This window comes from Rissa tridactyla, chromosome 4, assembly GCF_028500815.1.
Source record: "Rissa tridactyla isolate bRisTri1 chromosome 4, bRisTri1.patW.cur.20221130, whole genome shotgun sequence".
NCBI lineage: Eukaryota > Metazoa > Chordata > Aves > Charadriiformes > Laridae > Rissa > Rissa tridactyla.
The window spans coordinates 74,355,794-74,373,041 of record NC_071469.1 but is presented as its reverse complement, the minus strand read 5'-3'; the positions used below and the strand labels follow the sequence as shown (position 1 = coordinate 74,373,041).

The following is a 17,248-nucleotide window of genomic DNA, read 5'->3' as shown; positions in this document are numbered from 1 at the left end:
AGGACGGGAGGGTGCCGTTGCCCCCCTCCGCCCGCGGTCCGGTTCCCGGGGGGGGCCCGGCCCGGCCGCCCCCGCGGGCGGCGCCGCGCAGAGGCGGAAGCGGCGGCGCCGAGGCCGGGCGGCGGCGGTGGCAGAAGGTAAAAGCCGCCCGGAGCCGCCGGAGGGGACCGGGGCTGTCGCGGGCGGGGAGCGGGGGGAGGCTGCCGGGGTCTCCTCCCGCCCGGGCCGGGGGTCGGAGCGCGGGGCCGGGGGGGGCCGGGCAGGCCGGGACAGCGGAGCGCTCTCGCCCGGTGCCGCCCCGCTGATGGGATGGCGGGGCCGGGGCCCTCACGGGGCGGGTCGGCCGGGCCCGGCGCTGAAGCGGGTGGGGACGGGCGGGCACGGGCGACGACGCGGCCCGGCCCGGCCCGGCGGGGCCCAGGGCTGGCGGCTGGCCTCTGCTCTTTTTCCTTAAAATAAAGACAGTCCCTTGGGCTTTCCAACCCCCTCCCAGTTCGGCTTCACGGCAGCAGGCTGGCGCCTGGCCAGACACCATGGTAATAGCAGAGGTAGAGGCCCAGAGCCTGGAGAGGGGTTGCAGGAGAGCAGCTTTCCAGTGTCTGCAGGGGCTACAGGAAAGCTGGGGAGGGACCTTTTACAAGGGGTGGTGGCTTCAAACTGGAAGAGGGGAGATTTAGCTGAGATGTGAGGCAGAAATTGTTTGCTGTGAGGGTGGTGAGCCCCTGGCCCAGGTTGCCCAGAGAAGCTGTGGCTGCCCCATCCCTGGAGGGGTTCAAGGCCAGGCTGGACGGGGCTTGGAGCAACGTGGTGTGGTGGGAGGTGTCCCTGCCCAGGGCAGGGGGTGGCACTGGGTGGGCTTTAACGTCCCTTCCAACCCAAACCATTCTGTGATGTCAGCAAAAAGGGCAATAATGATGATCACATATGTTACCTTAGTGCCTGGACTTGTTTTTTTTTCTGAAGCCCCCCACAAGGGTTTGACATCGAGGGGTCCCCACTGCCAAGTGGGGACTGGGCTGGGGAGGTGTGTGTCAGGCTGGAAAACTGCCCAGGCACAGCAGCAAAGGGCTCCTCACCTGGGTTTTTGAGTTTCAGCTGCGAAACCTCCAGGCTCCCCAGCATCGCCAAGTGGAAACAGGCAGTGGGTGAGGAGCAGGGCCCCAGCCTGTGCAGGGAAGTGGTGCCGGGCCAGCGGGGTCAGTGCTGCAGCAATGGGAGCAGGGTGAAAGAGGGACCGTGTTCTTCATGTGCCTCTGGGCTGTCAGGGAGCTCTCAGGCACTTGCACTGCAAAAGATGAATTGTTCTCTGGGTTAAATCTTTTAGATATGCCATGTCTGTAGTTTTCTAAGGTGTTGCTCAGATTTCTGTTACCCTCCTCCTGCAAGATGCAAGGAGATGGGTGCCCAGATCCCAAACTTCCTGGTGTTGGGAGGCTCAGACCAGACCAGGACTGCAGCGGCAGTGCATCCTCCTCTTTTTTCTTTATGAGATGCTTTTCTAGAAGGCCTGTATGATGTGGGAGGCCATGGCCTGGAAACACTCAGTCCTGCATCCCACAGGCACTCCTTGAACTCAGTGTGAATTTTATGATTTGCTGGTTATTTCCTGTATTTTCTGAACAAGCGAAAGGCTCCTGTGCTGGGCACAGTTCAAGGTTATAGTAGGGAAATGAAGTGTGCCATTCATCCCAGTGTGCTGTTGGACATGCATCAAGGGATGGAATGGTTCCCAGCTCCAGCTACCACCCGGAGGACAGCCTGTCCATGGGAGGTCATCCTTCTTGGTCTGGCAGCCCCTGGTGACCAAAGACCTTCACACCCACAATCTAGAGGACATCTGAAGAGAGGGATGCTCTCCAGGCCAGCAGTTATACTGTCGGGCCAGGGCTTGCAGCCAAGGGAAGGCTGTTGGGGTTGAGCAACAGGGCAGAAAGCAGGAAGGAAGGGATGCCCGCGAGGAAGCAGCTGATGGTGTGACAGAGGTGCAAGCAAGTACTCAGGGAGGGGGCAGGACTTGGGACTGGCCCCAATTACTTGTCACTGTGATGTGATGGAAGGGCTGGCTCTGAGCGCCGCTTTCTGTGGGAGCGGTTCCGGGGGGCTTGTGGTGACCAACTCACCAGCTCAGACAGGTTGCGTACACACCGGAAAGGAGAGGTGGCCATGCCTGTCTCCTGGACTGTCAGGTGCTCTCCAGCCGCCATAGCCTCAGTCCAGCATTGCCCAGTCTAGCACAGCTTTTCTGTTCCGAGTATCTGTAGCCTGGGAGGTGTTTTGGTTCATCTTCCAAATCTGTGGGAGCAGAGCTGGGTGCAGCTGCGGTAGATGTAAGCGTTGCATTAGCTGGCCAGCGAGGAACGGGCGTGATGAGAACAGAGAGGTGGGTGTGCTGGCTTCCAGGTGATTGCTGCAAGAGGCAGGTGGTGGGAGAGGAATAATAAATGAACTGGTACATAAAGCAGAGGGATAGCTCCAAGTCTCCCACTGCGTACCTGTCCTTTAGGGAGCACAACCAGGGGACCAGGACCTCTGCCTGCAACAGGGCTTCGGTCTGTGTGAGCATGCCAGAACCAGGACTGCAGGGTGCTCCCTGCAGCACCCCAGCTATGCATCTTCAGACTTTGCCAGCTTGGCTGGGCAGGCAGAGGCATGAGGACTGAAACCCTTTGCTTCAGAGTCCCTTTGAAGCACAAAATGAATGGAAAATGAAAGCAGAGCTTTGTGAGCTGCTGAGTCTCTGGGACACCATGTACCACTGTGCTGTGCTTTACAGAGTAACAGTAAACTCGACAAAGGTTACATTTGCTTTAACAACATCAGTACCTATTCTAGGAAATAAGGGTAAATCCCCATAATCCTGTCACGTTTATGCTCAGTGTTTGCTGTAAGCACTCACCCAGCATCAGGCCGTCTTCCCTATGGTCTCTCAGCTCACCCGTGTGATTTTGTAGGGCTGAAGATGGCTGGCAGCTCCACTCCTTGGATCGGCAGCGCTTATCTCTTCCTCCAGTCGACATGCAAGACCATCGTTCTGCCGTCTCTCTATGAAAGTTCCCAGAAGAAACCTAGTGTGTTCAAGGCGCTGAAGCTGGCTTTAGCAGGTACCCATCCTCTCTGATATCTTGGCACACTTTCTCATCTCTTCACGCAATGCCATGCCTTTCTTTAATCTCACACTCATGGGTAAGGAAAGCTGATGTTCACTGTATTTCATAAAGACAATAAAGTGGAGCAAGTTCAGCAGAGGTCCACCAAGATGGCTGGGGGCTGGAGCACTTGTCCTGAGGAGAGGCTGAGGGAGTTGGACCTGTTCAGCCTGGGGAAGAGAAGGCTTTGGGGGACTGACCTTTACAGTGGTGCATGGGGACTGGGAGGCAACAGGCACAAATTGAAACAAGAGAGGTGGACACCAGATACAAGGACAAACATTTTCCCCATGAGGACAAGTCAAGCACTGGCTCAGAGCGACTGTGTATTCTCCATCCTTGGAGTTTTTCAAAACGGGACTGGATAAAGCCCTGAGCAACTTGGTCTGACCTCAGAGCTGACCCCGCTTCACATGGGAGGTTGGGCTACAGACTTCCTGGGCTTCCTTCCAACTTGAACTATCCTGTGAGTTATCCTACTTTATGAATGTTTGTTTAAACCCATTTATGTGAGAGGAGAAAAGATTGCAGTGGCTATGAAAGAAGATTTAATTGCTGTCTTTATACCACCACAGAAACATGATTTTTGCTTTGAGAAGATGATTTTTAAAATTAGTGATAGCCAGTTCAAGTTCTTTTCCGATATCAACAGGCACAATTACATTTGCTTCAGCTGTATGTAGACCTATTTACATAAAAAAGGACTTGAGATACAAATGGCCATAAAACTGCGTTTCTCTATCCACCCTTGCACCAAGCTGACTGCAGAATAATAGTAATTTGCAGAGTTTATCATACTTGCCTAGAATGACTCTCATGGCGTTCTTTACCTGTCATAGAGCTGAACCTATATTGTTTAATTGGGCTTGTGTAACTATTCTGTGATTTCTTCTGGCAATCACGAGTCAAGCCAAGTCAGCTAGTTTATCCAATACAGGCCTGCTCATCTCACAGCTTGGTCCAAAGATGTGAAGCAGCAGGAAGCCTGACACAGTTGTCCCGTTAGGCTCGATTTATGGCTGCTTTGTGTTACTGGAATGTAAATCTCCTCACACATTTAAAGGAAAGCCCACAAAAACGCTAAATCCTACCATGCTCGTTCAGACCTAAGAAGGACATGAAATCTGACACTGGCTGAAGTTTCATGAAGAACTACGTGCAAAGTCCTCTCTTTTGAGGTAGCTTTAAGCTGTGTTTTACACCGTTCATAAAGGTTTCCATGTCTGTGCAGCTTTTCCCCTCCCCAGGCCTCTTACCCTGTTACGGAAGCTTTTGTTTAACCACCACTCACGAAAAACAAAGCACGAAGGAAGCGATAAAAAGGCATTTCTGGTCAGCCACAGTGCATTAAAGTGCCTTTCCTAGGTGCTTAGCCCTGTGTCCCAGTTACACATCTGGTCCAAACTAGACTTTGTGATGCAACCAGGATTCAGTAACCCACCGTTAGATGATATACTTTTAAATGGCAGGTCACTTGTCCTGCCTAATGTGGAGCACGTAAGACTGTTTTGCCTTGGGATTGCCCTCCAAGCATGTCTAACTAATGCCATGAGGTTTGGTTTAGAAGCACCTGATGTAGTGCCTGTCTGACCTGGTACCTCCATAGGGCCCTGTGTGAGGGCAGGCCAGGAGGTTAATTTGGGTCCAGAAGAAGTACAGCCAGCCTCCCACAGCCCTCTGCTGCAAAAGAGAGAAAAACACATACTCTAAACTGTCATCATCAGCATATAAAATCCCTGTGGTGACAAGGTCAATGTGCACAGCTAATCAAATTTTAATTTTGCTGGGAGAAGGAAGAATGAAGGCCTGGACAATTTCTGTTGTCCATTTTGCTCACATTCCCCCCGCACTAATGTTGGAGGGTACATCCCTGGCTGCTTCTTGCTTAGATTTTACCATGAATTAATTCTCTGTGCAAAAGAGCTTAACAAGTCAAGGCCCAGACTCAAGCAACCTAGTTCCTGTGGCTGGATCTATCATTTTCCGTTTGTGGGATGTATTGAAGCCTCAGAGACAGCCAAAAGTTAGCTCTGGGCACGGGGTGGAGAGGAAATGCTGGGTCTTTTTCCAGGACCTTCATCATTGCATAAAACTCCAGTCACAAGGACTGAAATCTGACTGAGCACTGGGCTGAACTATGCACTTTCATCTTTAAAACTTTCCTGTGCTACCGGTTTAGCGTAACCATTTCTGTCCTGGAAATGGAACCTCCAACTTAAAACCTCCCCTAATAAACAGTGTTGAGATAATTACCTGGAGTGTAGTACCATAAAGCTTCAGCTGGACACCATACTTCATGGGGATTGATGGTGGCAGGACAGCAAAAACTTAATCCTTTCCTCTTGGTTTTACATACAGGTTTTTCTTCCCAGAGGACTTTATCACAGAGAGAAGAGAATTCAAAAGCTGCTCCATTGCAGGCTTGGTGGTGGATGGGAGTGGGTCTGGGTTGTCTGTCTCATGCCTGGATAGTGACTCTGCTCACTTCTCCCTGCCAGACTCCACCGGCAGTGTGAATGGTGTGGACATGCTCAAAGTGCACTGCAGCCACCCGCACCTGATAGTGCAGCTCAAGTTCTGCAAGCAGGAGAACTGCCGCCGGTTCCTGCAGAGTTACCGGGAAGGAGCGCTCCAGGAGTCCCTCCAGAATCACCTCCAGCTCTCCTTGGCCATGACCACAGTGCCTCTTGAAATGGAGCTGAAGGCTGGCAACGAGCACCTCGACAACATGCTGAAGGATGAGGATCGCTGCCTGGAGTGCATCTACAGAGAAAAGGTGAATGGGAGAGGGAGGGAGGGCAGGCAGCAGCGAGGAGCGGTAGCGCAGGACTCAGGAAGGTGGGTGCAAATCTTGCTCTGCTGCAGCGTGCTGGGTTGTTGACTTCTCCATCCTTCCATTTGCAACTGTAATATGGAGAAACAGCTCTGCCCTTCCCCAGACTCCAGAAAAGACCCAGAAAAGTGCAGTTTTCTGGAAGGACAACAGAGTTACCTAAAACAGCCTACAGAGATTCTGTTGAATCACTGTGGTTTCTGTGTCTAACAGTAAGTGTGGCTGTTATCACCACTAAGACGAGGAATTACAGAAGGTGCAGTTGAGAGCACAAGCAAGCGTGCCTAGATACACCTGTGAGGCAGGCAGAGAGGACAGCAGTCCTGTGTGGAACCGTCACTGCTCAGCACCTTCCTCCCCCGCTTCACACACCACCTCCTTTGAGAGTAGCAGTGGTAACTGCACCTAGAAATGAGCGTGAGCACAGTCTGCACATTATGCCAACAACGTGGGACAGAGTGGGGACACACAGCATCTGCTGCCAGCAGTAGTAGGCTGCCCTTCTGAAGGCAAAGTCTCTTCCCTCAGGGGTGATATCTAACGTCTAGCTCATCACACGCTTTGGCACTAGCACTCTAATCCTACTAGCAAAAGCAGTGAGATCTTGTCATCTCACCACAAAAGCAAGGCACTTGACATGATTACACTTGTTGCCTTTCTCCTCTCCTCTTTTTTCCCACCTGGAACTAGCAATACCTTATAGCTCTGGTTTCCTCGAGGTGGTCCTGAGAAATAGGTAGTCACCATCTATTTGGGAAGATTAGGTACAAGAGTGTGTTTTGCCAGGTTGCTTTTCTGTAAGGACAGAGAATGAAACGCAAACCTTTCAGCCCTGGACCAAACAACACGTGATGTCCCATACCCTGTCAGCTTCTGCTTGCTACTCCCTCCCTCTGCTGAACCAGCTGAACTGGGCAAAAGAGGTGGGCTTATTCTCAGTTCCCCAAAACTGACTCAGTCTGACTCTGCCTACCAGTGGAGCGGTCACAAAGATGACAGTACAGCACAGCCGTCACTGGCTGTGGCAGTGCTGGGTACCTGCTGTACGTGAGCTGAACACTAGACTGAGTCGCAGCACTTGCCAAGTGACTCTTCCCATGTGCTTTACCTGCTTTACTCCTTTTCTTATTACCTGCTTTTTGGAGGTCAGGCTAATTTTCTCTTGGTTAGTGAGGAAAAACTGGCTTGGTGAGGATCCAGGTAACAAAGGGGCAAAAAGAGAGAAGGGGGGTAGCAGGAGCTGCCTGCTTTGGTGGCCCAGAGCTGTTGGGATCAGGTCACCCTATTCTGTGGGTCTGCCCCTCATGTGCAGTAAGTCAGAGAAGCCACGCTGCCTGTGATGCGCCCTAATTCTCGCAGAGGGCCGCTGAAAATAAACATGGACTAGTAGCAGTTTTACGCAACTTGTAAGCGCACTGCTGCACGTGGGAAACCTGGGAGGGGCAGACTGCCTATTTCATATCACATTACCAATTCAGATTCACACATTTACAGCCAGAACTCCACTAGACCATCTCACTTGGTCAGTTCACAGGCAATAGCTGTCTCATTGCTCCTCTCATGGCATGATCATCTGAAGCCGCACCTTCCAGCTAAGCATCTACAGCTTTGCGAGGGGGTGAACCTGGCACAAATCACTGACGACGCTGTTTGCCTTACAGCCTGACCGCCTGCGGGATGAGGAGATCTCAGAGCTGGAGGAATGCCTCAAGAGCCTGATTGTTCACCAGAGCATCAACAACAATACGGCTGTAAAAGGCTGCGCCTCTCTGAACGCCCCATCTCTACCTTGTCCTTCTCAAGGCAGCTCCCTTTCCCCACAAGTCACCTTCATCTTTCAGGGACAACACTTCGGTGAGTAGCTAGAACTGACCAAGAGAGCCCTTGGTCTTCCTCACTGCAGAGCCCAAAAGGGAGAATTAACATGACTACATTGGGGTCTACCTTAGATAAATCAAGGATTTCCCAGCATCCCATAAGGAAGGAATTACAGTAGTCCTAAGATACTGCCACACTGCTTCAGATCAGGCCTCAACCTGTTTTCTTGCTGGGGTGGCGCAGAACCAGATGCCTCAGGCTCTGTGTCTCTTCCAAGTTCCTCACATTTTAAAACTCCTTAATACTGAAGAGTACAGAGTAGTTCTCTTCTTCCACATCATTTGGTTGAGGTGAATTAATAGCATAGGTTGGGATCAGACTGGGAAGGTTACTACGGACACCATCAGCCCTGCTTTCAGCCAGCTGTACGCTGGCTTTCTACAGAGAGCTTTCAGATAGTCTCACATAGCAATTCTAGCTTGAGATCAGCTGGGTCATTTCTGAGTGTGCTTAAGCTGTGTAAGCAGTCTCCAGTACTAAACGGCCAAGGAGAGAGCTCCTGTCTGCATTTCAGTATTTTGAGGATACTTGGGTAGGGAACAGGAGACTGGGTCAGAAAGGCCTTGCCAAGTTGCTTTTGAAAGGCTGAAACAAATAAAGAGGATGTCCCTCGGAAAAAAAAAAAAAACGGGCTCTGGCAAACCACAGGACAGTCCCATCCTGGGGGGAGGGGGAAAAAAAAAAAAAAGAGGAAGATACTCTGATCTTGTGCGAGGATTTCAGAAGGGAAATGGCCTGAGCAAGGCAGAGAGCTCAGATGTGCCAGGGCAGATGGCTGTCAGCAGCGAAGTGCCTCACCATGTGCTACAGTTTGCCACCCAAGGCACCAGCACTGCCCCAGGGGATGGCAGACTAAGTGGAGAGCGGGCACGTCCAGCTCATACGCAGGGAGCAGGGACACCCCAAGCGGTGAGGCTTACTCCAGCTGATTTTCCCTTTCTAGTGGAGGAGGAATGCCATCAGAGCCTTCCTGTGTCACAGAGCATTCCATGCCATCACAGCCCGGTGTGCAGGACCCCTGGCCCATGGCGGGGCAGTCCCTTTAGCTTCACTGCTCTTGCACTTCTGCAGACCTTGGACTGGTCCCAGCTGCATCACATCAGCCATGAAAGCCCTCTGTTTTACCTGCCCTCTGTCTCTTTCAGCCAACAGAACGCTTACACCAGACGACCACCAGAAATTTGCCAAGCTCGTGTCCAAGAAATGGAAGCAAGTGGGTCGCTCTTTGCAGAAGAACTGCCGGGCCCTGCGTGATCCTGTCATTGATAACCTGGCCCTTGAATATGACCGAGAGGGACTATATGAACAAGCCTATCAGCTGCTTCTCAGATTTATCCAGTCGGAGGGGAAGAAGGCCACAATAGCGCGGCTGATCGCAGCCCTGGAAGAAAATGGTCTCATCAGCTTGGCTGAGGAGCTCTTGGGCCTCCATTCCAATGAGGACTGCTCCTAGAGCCCGAAGGGTAGTGGCGTTGCTAAGAGCTTCCTTGCTTTAGCTAGTGTACAAGACTGCTGCAGTGTCTGGGAATGTAAAGCCCTGAAAATCACCGCAGGATTCCATCTAGATGGGAATGCCCGGGGAGAGGTTCTGTGCTCGCAGAAGCCAGCACGAACCTCTGCCGTTCCTTATTTCATTCTGTTTCTAGAAGTCCACGTTACCTTCCCGTGAACTGGTGAGAGAGGCTTTCAGCCTGACTTCCTTCAGGACTGGAATGTCGCAGGGAAGCAGCCAGACGGTTAGAGAGGCCTAGGGGAGGGTGGGGAGAGGAGAAGAGCAAGGAAGGCATTTCAGAGAATTTCTCTAGGACGCAGACAACACCACTGCATCTCAGGCTGTGGCCCAGGGCTGTCACCTGAAGAGCTGCAATATATTTTTTATATGTAAGATATTTGTGCCCTCAGGCATGACATCAAGCAAAGACAGAGGGGAAATTAAGGAAAAGCAAATTTTATATTATTATACTTCTTCGTTCTTCAAACGAGGAACATCTGTGGCAAGTGCATCTGTCTCCTGCCCTGCTCTAGTACAGCTCCTTCCCACCTCTCGCCACCCGAAGGTTTCCCTTTTACCTGGGACAGTCATAATTTCCCACAGGACACAACATTGCTGCTGGAGAACAAATTTCAGGCACTGAACAAGCCCTATGGGCAAAGACAAATTCAGAGAATGATTCCCAGCTTTTTCTGGACCATGGTGGACAAGAATATATTGACTACATCGCGCCTGGCTCTTTCCCACCAGCCCCGAGGGAGCCTGCATCCGTGAAAAGAAAAACACCACAGAGCTGGAAGGAAAACAACCTCGTAGTCAGCAAGGTACCTGTGGAGCGCAGATTGGAACTGCTGCTCTAAGATGTGTCACAGCATCAAGTGCCATCCTGACCCCAGCCCACAGAGCTGGGCAGTCGCCTCTGACCGGCCAGCTGGCTAGTGCCTTCGCCCACTTCTTAACTTCTGCCTGCGGAGTCCCCGCAGAGGACAGCTCACGCCATCGCGCCTCACCAGCGTAGGGATTTGTACAGAGCCTTTCCCTGGCAGTGTCGTCACTGTGTGACAATTGGGCATCAGCCGCCGGATTTACCTGCCCTGGTTTTGAGGGTTAAAAATGGCTTCAAGGACAAAGCACCCAAACCCCGGGGCTGGCTCGTGCTCTTAGTTCCTGTGGGAGAAGCCGACCCTCTGCTGGTATGGTTGATGCAGATGGCAACAAGCAGTGTTTACACCTTTGCCCCTAACAAAGCACAGAGCAACAAGTATCTGGCATGACATGGGTCCCACGAAGCACAACAGCAGCTTGATTACCTTTGAGTTATTCCCTGCGCTTTCCTGATACGGTTTTACTTATCCTTTTTCATTAATTCTATCCCCCTTTGCCCTTCCCATCTGTGGGAATAGCCAGTGGGCCTTGGAAATTATTTCAGCTGCAGAGGGCAGCTCTGCCAGCACACAAAGCCTGCGTGTGCAGGCAAGTATCGGGCCACCGGCAGATGTGTTAGGACCAGCTTTTAGACAGGCAAGCCCTGACGGCCTTTTAAATGTCAGCTCACATCTTAATCCTTCCTGGAGTCAAAGGTCTAATTCATAAGGAGGGACACAACATGGGATTCAGGTGTGGGCTCAGATCCAAGCTCCAGGGGCTGGTACTGCTCCCTCAGCTTCTGCTAAAACGCATGCTGTGAGCACCAGCTGACTGAAGGCCCGGATCAGGAGGATTTAGACGGCCAGCTCGCACCCAGTTGGGGTCCACGTGCCCCAGATGTGCTGAACATCGCATTCCCCAGCGTAATCCTGAGGAACCTGGCTTTTTTCTGCGGATTGGAATCCCCAAGATCATGTGCACAGTGTGGAAAGGAAATGGAGGGGAGTCAGAGATGGGGAGAACGTTTCCAGGGCGTGAATCTGTTTCCATCTTGCCCTTAGCTTCAAAGGAAGCAGGACTTCATGCAGGCACCGTCTCCACAAAGGCTGTGGCCCCACGGCATTTTATTAAGCCATTCTATGTCACTGCTGTTGTGACAGTCTCATCTCCCCCATTCCTGCTCCGTGTCCTGCCCTCTCCCGTATAGCAGTACCAGTGCTCTTCCCAGAAGGAAGCAGTCGTCTTCTCTCTGACAGTTTTGCTTTCGGGACCAGCACAGCACTGCTGACGGCAGTTAGTTTAGGCTGCTGTGGAACCATACCTCAAAGTATTTAGCTTTCCTGCCAGATCCCAGCTGGGGAACTCTGGCAGCAGCACACCTGGCAAATGGTATTTTTTTTAAAAAAAAAAAAAAAAAAAAAAAAAAAAAAACCAACAGAAAAACCACAACATCAGAAACTTGAAAATTACTTTAACAGCAAGAGGGTTTGCTCTTGATTTTGCAAAAATGATTTTTTTTTAGAAGACAAGGTCATATGCATAGCCTGTCTCCTTTGTAATGAACATTTCTAAGCTCTCAGGCTAGCTACTCATGTGCACAACTTTCATATACAGTTATAAGCCAGCCACTGAGTAGTGAGAACTTCTTGCTTTTCTAGTGTCTGTTAATGCTCAGAATGAGAAAGGCTTATTATTCAGCATCTGCTTCGAGCCCAGAAAACGTCTTTGCTCTTATTACTGTCTTAGAGAGGACTTAGCATGAATGTGTTTTTTTTTCCTTAATGCAAACCTCGTGCATTTTATTCCTCTGCCAGCAATTGGCATATGTGTTTCCTCTTACTCACAGATTCCCTCTCAAAAGTGCCATTAAGTGCTGGAGCTCCTGGCAGCCTTTCTGGAATATCGTCGTCTTTAACAGCATTCACAGGTGCCTTCATTGCGGAGACTCGAAGAAAAAGGGTTTTCCAGTGATGTTCCGTGATGGAATTGTCTTGAGCACATGGCATGGTTTGGGACCATAGCAGTAGCTGTTTCATACCTTCTTTTCCATGATTGGTCATCATCATCATTAGATTCAATGAAAAATTGATTCTGTTCTCAAGTGGACTCCTTTCCTGCTAAAAAGAGTAGGGTTTTTTAGTATTATCTGGCACAAACATAGAGAGAGACAATTTTCACAGAAGCCTTAGAATGAAACGGATCACAATTGGATCACGATGTCATTTGCATTGATTTGGCATTTGCCCGGGGCTTGACTCAGAATTTCTTTCTGTTTTACCCAGAAGATTTTACAGCGGTTTTACACCAGTGTGCAAAGACAGGGGAACTTGCATCACGCAGGGAAGGAAGAAGCGCTCAAAGGAAAAAAAAAAAAAAACAAAACCCAAAAACATTAGCAGAGGTTTCTTGAAGAACTTAGAGGCGTGTCTTTACCTCGGATAGTAACACAATGAGCGGAACTAGAGGAGGAGCTGGGTGTTGGGGATTCTTGCCGATATACCACAGACTCAGCGCTGTGTGCTAGACCAAGGGCTAGAATAAGCACCCCCGGTGTCACGCCGCTGGAAGGGGAGCGCACATGTGCTTTCTTCCTTGCAAAGTTAGCTGTGCACGTACTGCACCTACTCAGATGCCAGGCACGCAAGCGACGCTCCCTTACTACTATTTATACCGATGAGCTAACGTCTAGCGTGGGAGATAAGCCATGGGCAGCGCTGCTGCTGGTGGATTTGGCCTTATCCCATAACAACTCTTCCCTACCTTTAAGATAAGTCTGGAAAACAAAAAAAAAAAAAAAAAATATTTTCAGGGGGGCTGGTGTTTCAGAATCAAACGTGTAGCAAACCAGCACACGATATTGAAAGCAACTAAAGATGCTAATCAGTTGCATATAAAAAAAATGAAATAGACAAAGTCTGAAACAAACCACAGAAACCAGGCCCAAATGTGCTTACGGGAAGGCACCCAAGAGGGCTTTTTTGTGGTACAGATTGTTTTTGTAGTTTTAGCAGTGTTTCAGATTTGAAGGAGGCTCCTTTCAGTCTGCCAGAAAGAACAAAAGATCCATCCGAAGGAGAATTTGAATGATTTGTTTTGGCATAGCTGGGCTACAGCGCTCACGTGGGTGACAACAGAGGGGAGAGTGAAAGTTAAAGCGCTCCCTGTGACGTGAGGCATCTGACAGGAGTCGAGCTGAGAGGCTGCCCTGATAGAAAACTGTCACCAAGGAAAAAATGCCAAACTGCCCTGGAGGGCAGAGGCGGTGAAAGACTGACATTAACCCTCTTCGATGCTTGTTAAAAACACACCATCGATAAATTCACCTGCTGAAGAGGAGGACGCGCCATCACGGCAGGTAGGGAAGGTCATTTCTTCCAGCAGCTTCAGTTCTCACGTGCCACAGCTGCTGACAGCGGACCGGTCTGTCAGGTGAGAACAGTACCTGACTCAAAAATAAGGAAAGGGTTCAGGATTATTGATTGGAAGCGCTTAAAAATTATGAGCCTGACCTGAAAGAAATCATAACATTTCCTTCCATATTTTCATAGCAAGTCAAATTAAAAACAAACGCCGATTGCTCACAGGAACGCTTTCCAGGTTTCCGTTTTCAGCTTCGGCCCTACCATGGAAGGGATGGATACCTGGATTGTTTTTCATGCAAAAATGTCACAGCACTGCAGGTTACAGGGCTTTATGAAAAAGTCCGAGCCTCCAGGTAAGACAGTTTGCTGGAGTTTCAAAGCTGGGGAGTCTCAGAACTGTATCCGTTTCAAAATCTAGAGGAAGCTGAAGCAGAAAACAGAATATACTTTGCACCACTGTCAAGATATAGAAAACATAAGGCCAAAAAAGCGTGGAGGCTCAGAGCTGAGGGAAACTGCTTGTTCCGAGAAGGCCTAGGTGCTTGGTGCGGACACTGCTCCAGACAAAGCTCTTTTCCCAGCGTGAGGAGATGGTGGGGCGTTTCCTTACCTCTTAATTTTGCCATTCATTTCAAAATCCGCTTCAGCATTGCGAAGCCTTCCTGCTGCCGGGGTCTCCCCTCTGAGGTCCCAAAAGGCCCCTCAGAGCCACCTCCGAGTCGCAGCCCGGCGGCCGCCCGCAGCCTCTGACACCACGCTGAGCCCGCGCAGCAAGGAGGGGCCTCCAGTTCACTTAAACCGACCCATTTCGTTTAGCGGAGAATTCTGGTATAGCCGTGTACCCCTGGCGTTGTACACCTGAAACCCAGGCGGTACTGGAGCGGGAGTCACGAGGGTTGCTTCGGTCTAACCCACGTCCTGGAGCGCGTACATGGAACTGGTGAGATGCAACCCTGGGTCTGGCCTTTTGTCTTCTGTAGGGAGGTGGGTGACGCAATTTAAGGTACGGTGAGGCAATTTAAGGCCTAGAGTCAAAAATTGTAATTTTTTTTTTTTCTTCTCTGGATTGAATTTTAAAGCCACTGAAGGAATTTGGCCATACATCCCTAACTGAAATCTGTAGGAGATATGTGGTTAAGTCCCTTAGTCATCAGTGGAAAAATCCCTTGCTGACCTTTTAATTCCAAATTTCCGTGATACTCGGCAGCATATCTGGATCAGCCATCTACAGCTATGGACTGCAGTGCCATGGATACTCAGGTCTGGGACATTCAACCTCCAAGCAATTGTCTTTTATAGAAAAAAAAAAAAAAAAAGCACTTTGGTCTATTTTTCCCCCCCGTTCTTTTTTATAAATAAAGATATACTTTTGATGAAAAGTGCCTCAGAGACTTTCACTGAACGCTTAACGCAGTATTAAGAAAGGGTTTCGGTGAAGTTGTGGCCGCGTTGGCTTTCACCAGCTCTTGGAGGAGCATCCGGCCAAAGCGTCCGGGTGCACAACGGGGCCCTGCCTCAAATCACACGTTTTTACTGATGCGCCAAGGCCGGTGCCCCACCTGCGAGTTAACGGCTCCGGTTTCACATCGAAACCAAGCTAAGCCGCCACGTTTGTTCAGTTATCGCTTTGATGGGCCTTTTTTTGCAAACACGGCCAGAAGGGGAGGTTTGTCCCAAAGTGGTACGTGGCAGAGCTCCCCGTGTTTCTTTCGGTGCCGTTCTGTATCTGGTACTCCTCCGAGGCCACGGCATCGCTGAAACCGGGGTGCCCTCACTATTAGTGAGCTTTCTCACAGGGCTGCCTGCCCCGTAGCTGGGGAGCTGTGGAGCTTGGATGTTAAATCTTCTCCAGCAGCTTTGCAGAGGAAGCCACTGCCTGACCTGACAGCTGAACCCGGAGAAATTCCTTTTGCCGGGAACTCGAGCAGAGCAGTATTTCGTCCCGATTCACTTACATCTCAGACAGCACTTGAGAAACCACAAGATCAGCCCTTCTTTATTTTCCACCATGGCCTGATGCCTGCGGGAATACAGTGCCGGGGAGCGGGGCTCTGCCCTGCAGCGGGTGGAAGGACTTTTGGCACGTGGCACACTTAAAGCCATGCACCAACACACCAACCCATGTGAACGGGGCTGACCTACGCGTAAGGGTCAACAAGAGAACTGACCCAAACTTGTAAGATGGAGTGACATGCCATGGGACAGACCTTTGCTGGCAGGGAAATGAAGGAATCGGCTGTGCGTGGGTGCCCCAGGGAACAGGGTACAGGTGAGACAGCAACCAACTGGAAGCATCAGGAAAAAAGTCCTGCACCTCCCAAGGTCCCTGCACGGCTCTCCGAGCCACGGCAGCCACAAAGGCACCCCCTGGCAATGAAAGCCTCTTTTATCACTCTCACCCCATGGGAACAGGCAAAAAGGGTAGCGGATCCCAAAACCTGGGTGGGGGAATGCAGTGGAAATACCCGCTGCGAGTCCCCGGCGGTTTCAGGGAGCAGCCCTCCTCGCTCCGCTGCCAGCCCCTCCGAGCCAAGGCGGACACACGGCTCTGCTGCTCCCCTCCCTCCGCGGCCATCATGCACCTCCTTTGGGAGGAGGGGTGAAAACCAGCGCGGGACTGCTGCTGCAGAGCGGGGTCAACCTACCTTGGGTTGGCACGGGGAAAGCGTGAGGCCGAGTAACATTTACGGCCGAGGTTTTTGATCAGCTGCGGATCAGGAAGAAACAGCTTTCCCAGCCTGGAGCACCCCAACGCAGGGCCCGAGGGCTGCTCAGCAGGAGCCCTTCCCTGGGACAGCTTTTCACGGTGACGTTGGCTTCTATAAAGCAAAAACATTTGAGCTGAAATTAAAAATACATCAAAAAAGCGCAGACACTTAACAAACAAAAACATTTTTGCATTATGTTTAAAAACCGGTTGGGTGTCTGTGAAAACAACAGAGTGGATCCAAACCTGGGTTTATCACAAGTTCACTGTAAACGAAAAACTTTGCCCAATAAAGGGGCCGTGGCCAGGGCCCTCCCCAGCCTCTTGGCCTCCGTTAGAGGAATAAAGGGTGTTGTTTCCATAGGAAACGCTATCAGTCAGCTGGCAAGTCAACTGCGACGACACTTTAGATTTGGCTCCAAATAAAAATGTTTTGTTTTGAAGTAATTCAAATTAAATGGGGGGGAGGGGGGGAGAAAGTGGGGGCGGTTTTTTTTCTTTTGTTCGGTGTTTTGGGAGGTTTGGGAGGGACCCTCGTATCCATCTTCAGCCTCGGCACCGCTCGGCACCCGCCTTCGCCCGCCGCTTCCCGGCTAGGAAACAAAGAAACCAACCCCCAAGTGGATTTTCCTTCTGAGCTGAACCCAACCTCAATTTCTAATTCCGAGCCTTCGCAGAGATAAAGCAAATAATCCCCAAGGAATTTAAAATAACAATAAAAATAAAAATTTCACAATTTCACAAGCCAAATTGTAAAAAAAGAGACAGAAAAATTAGTATGTTTCCTATCGAAAAATGTTACAGTAAAAAAAAAAAAAAAAAAGACACTTTTGTGGTTATTTTTAAGCAGTAAAACAGCAGAACTGATGGAAGTCCCCAACCCGGCTCCACGCTCAGCCCTCGACACTTTGGTGCTGTCTCTCTCCCGCAGGGTACGGATGATCATGGGCTGAGGGATTGAAA

General features: G+C 50.6%; 1 protein-coding gene across 4 annotated transcripts; it reads left to right on the top strand.

Moving 5' to 3' along the window:
- Positions 1 to 5: 5 nt before the first annotated feature.
- TRADD (TNFRSF1A associated via death domain) lies at positions 6 to 15,221 on the top strand. 4 transcript variants are annotated; one of them, XM_054200310.1, is made up of 5 exons: positions 6 to 137; positions 2,952 to 3,101; positions 5,645 to 5,922; positions 7,641 to 7,833; positions 9,003 to 15,221. In XM_054200310.1, the coding sequence occupies exons 2-5, from the start codon at positions 2,960 to 2,962 to the stop codon at positions 9,308 to 9,310; spliced, it is 921 nt and encodes a 306-aa protein (XP_054056285.1). In that variant the 5' UTR covers positions 6 to 137; positions 2,952 to 2,959; the 3' UTR covers positions 9,311 to 15,221. The 4 variants fall into 4 exon arrangements, with proteins under 4 accessions (XP_054056285.1, XP_054056286.1, XP_054056287.1 ...); XM_054200311.1 differs by lacking the exon at positions 6 to 137 and adding an exon at positions 1,561 to 2,380; XM_054200312.1 differs by lacking the exon at positions 6 to 137 and having other exon boundaries at positions 2,966 to 3,101; positions 5,505 to 5,922.
- The last annotated feature ends 2,027 nt before the right edge of the window (positions 15,222 to 17,248 follow it).

Bases quoted from the DNA above. Each gene is read 5' to 3' on its own strand.
- TRADD (XM_054200310.1), top strand. From the start codon at position 2,960: ATGGCTGGCAGCTCCACTCCTTGGATCGGCAGCGCTTATCTCTTCCTC. The intron at 5,923-7,640 runs GTGAATGGGAGA...TTTGCCTTACAG, and splicing joins AGTGCATCTACAGAGAAAAG to CCTGACCGCCTGCGGGATGA. The intron at 7,834-9,002 runs GTGAGTAGCTAG...TGTCTCTTTCAG, and splicing joins CTTTCAGGGACAACACTTCG to CCAACAGAACGCTTACACCA.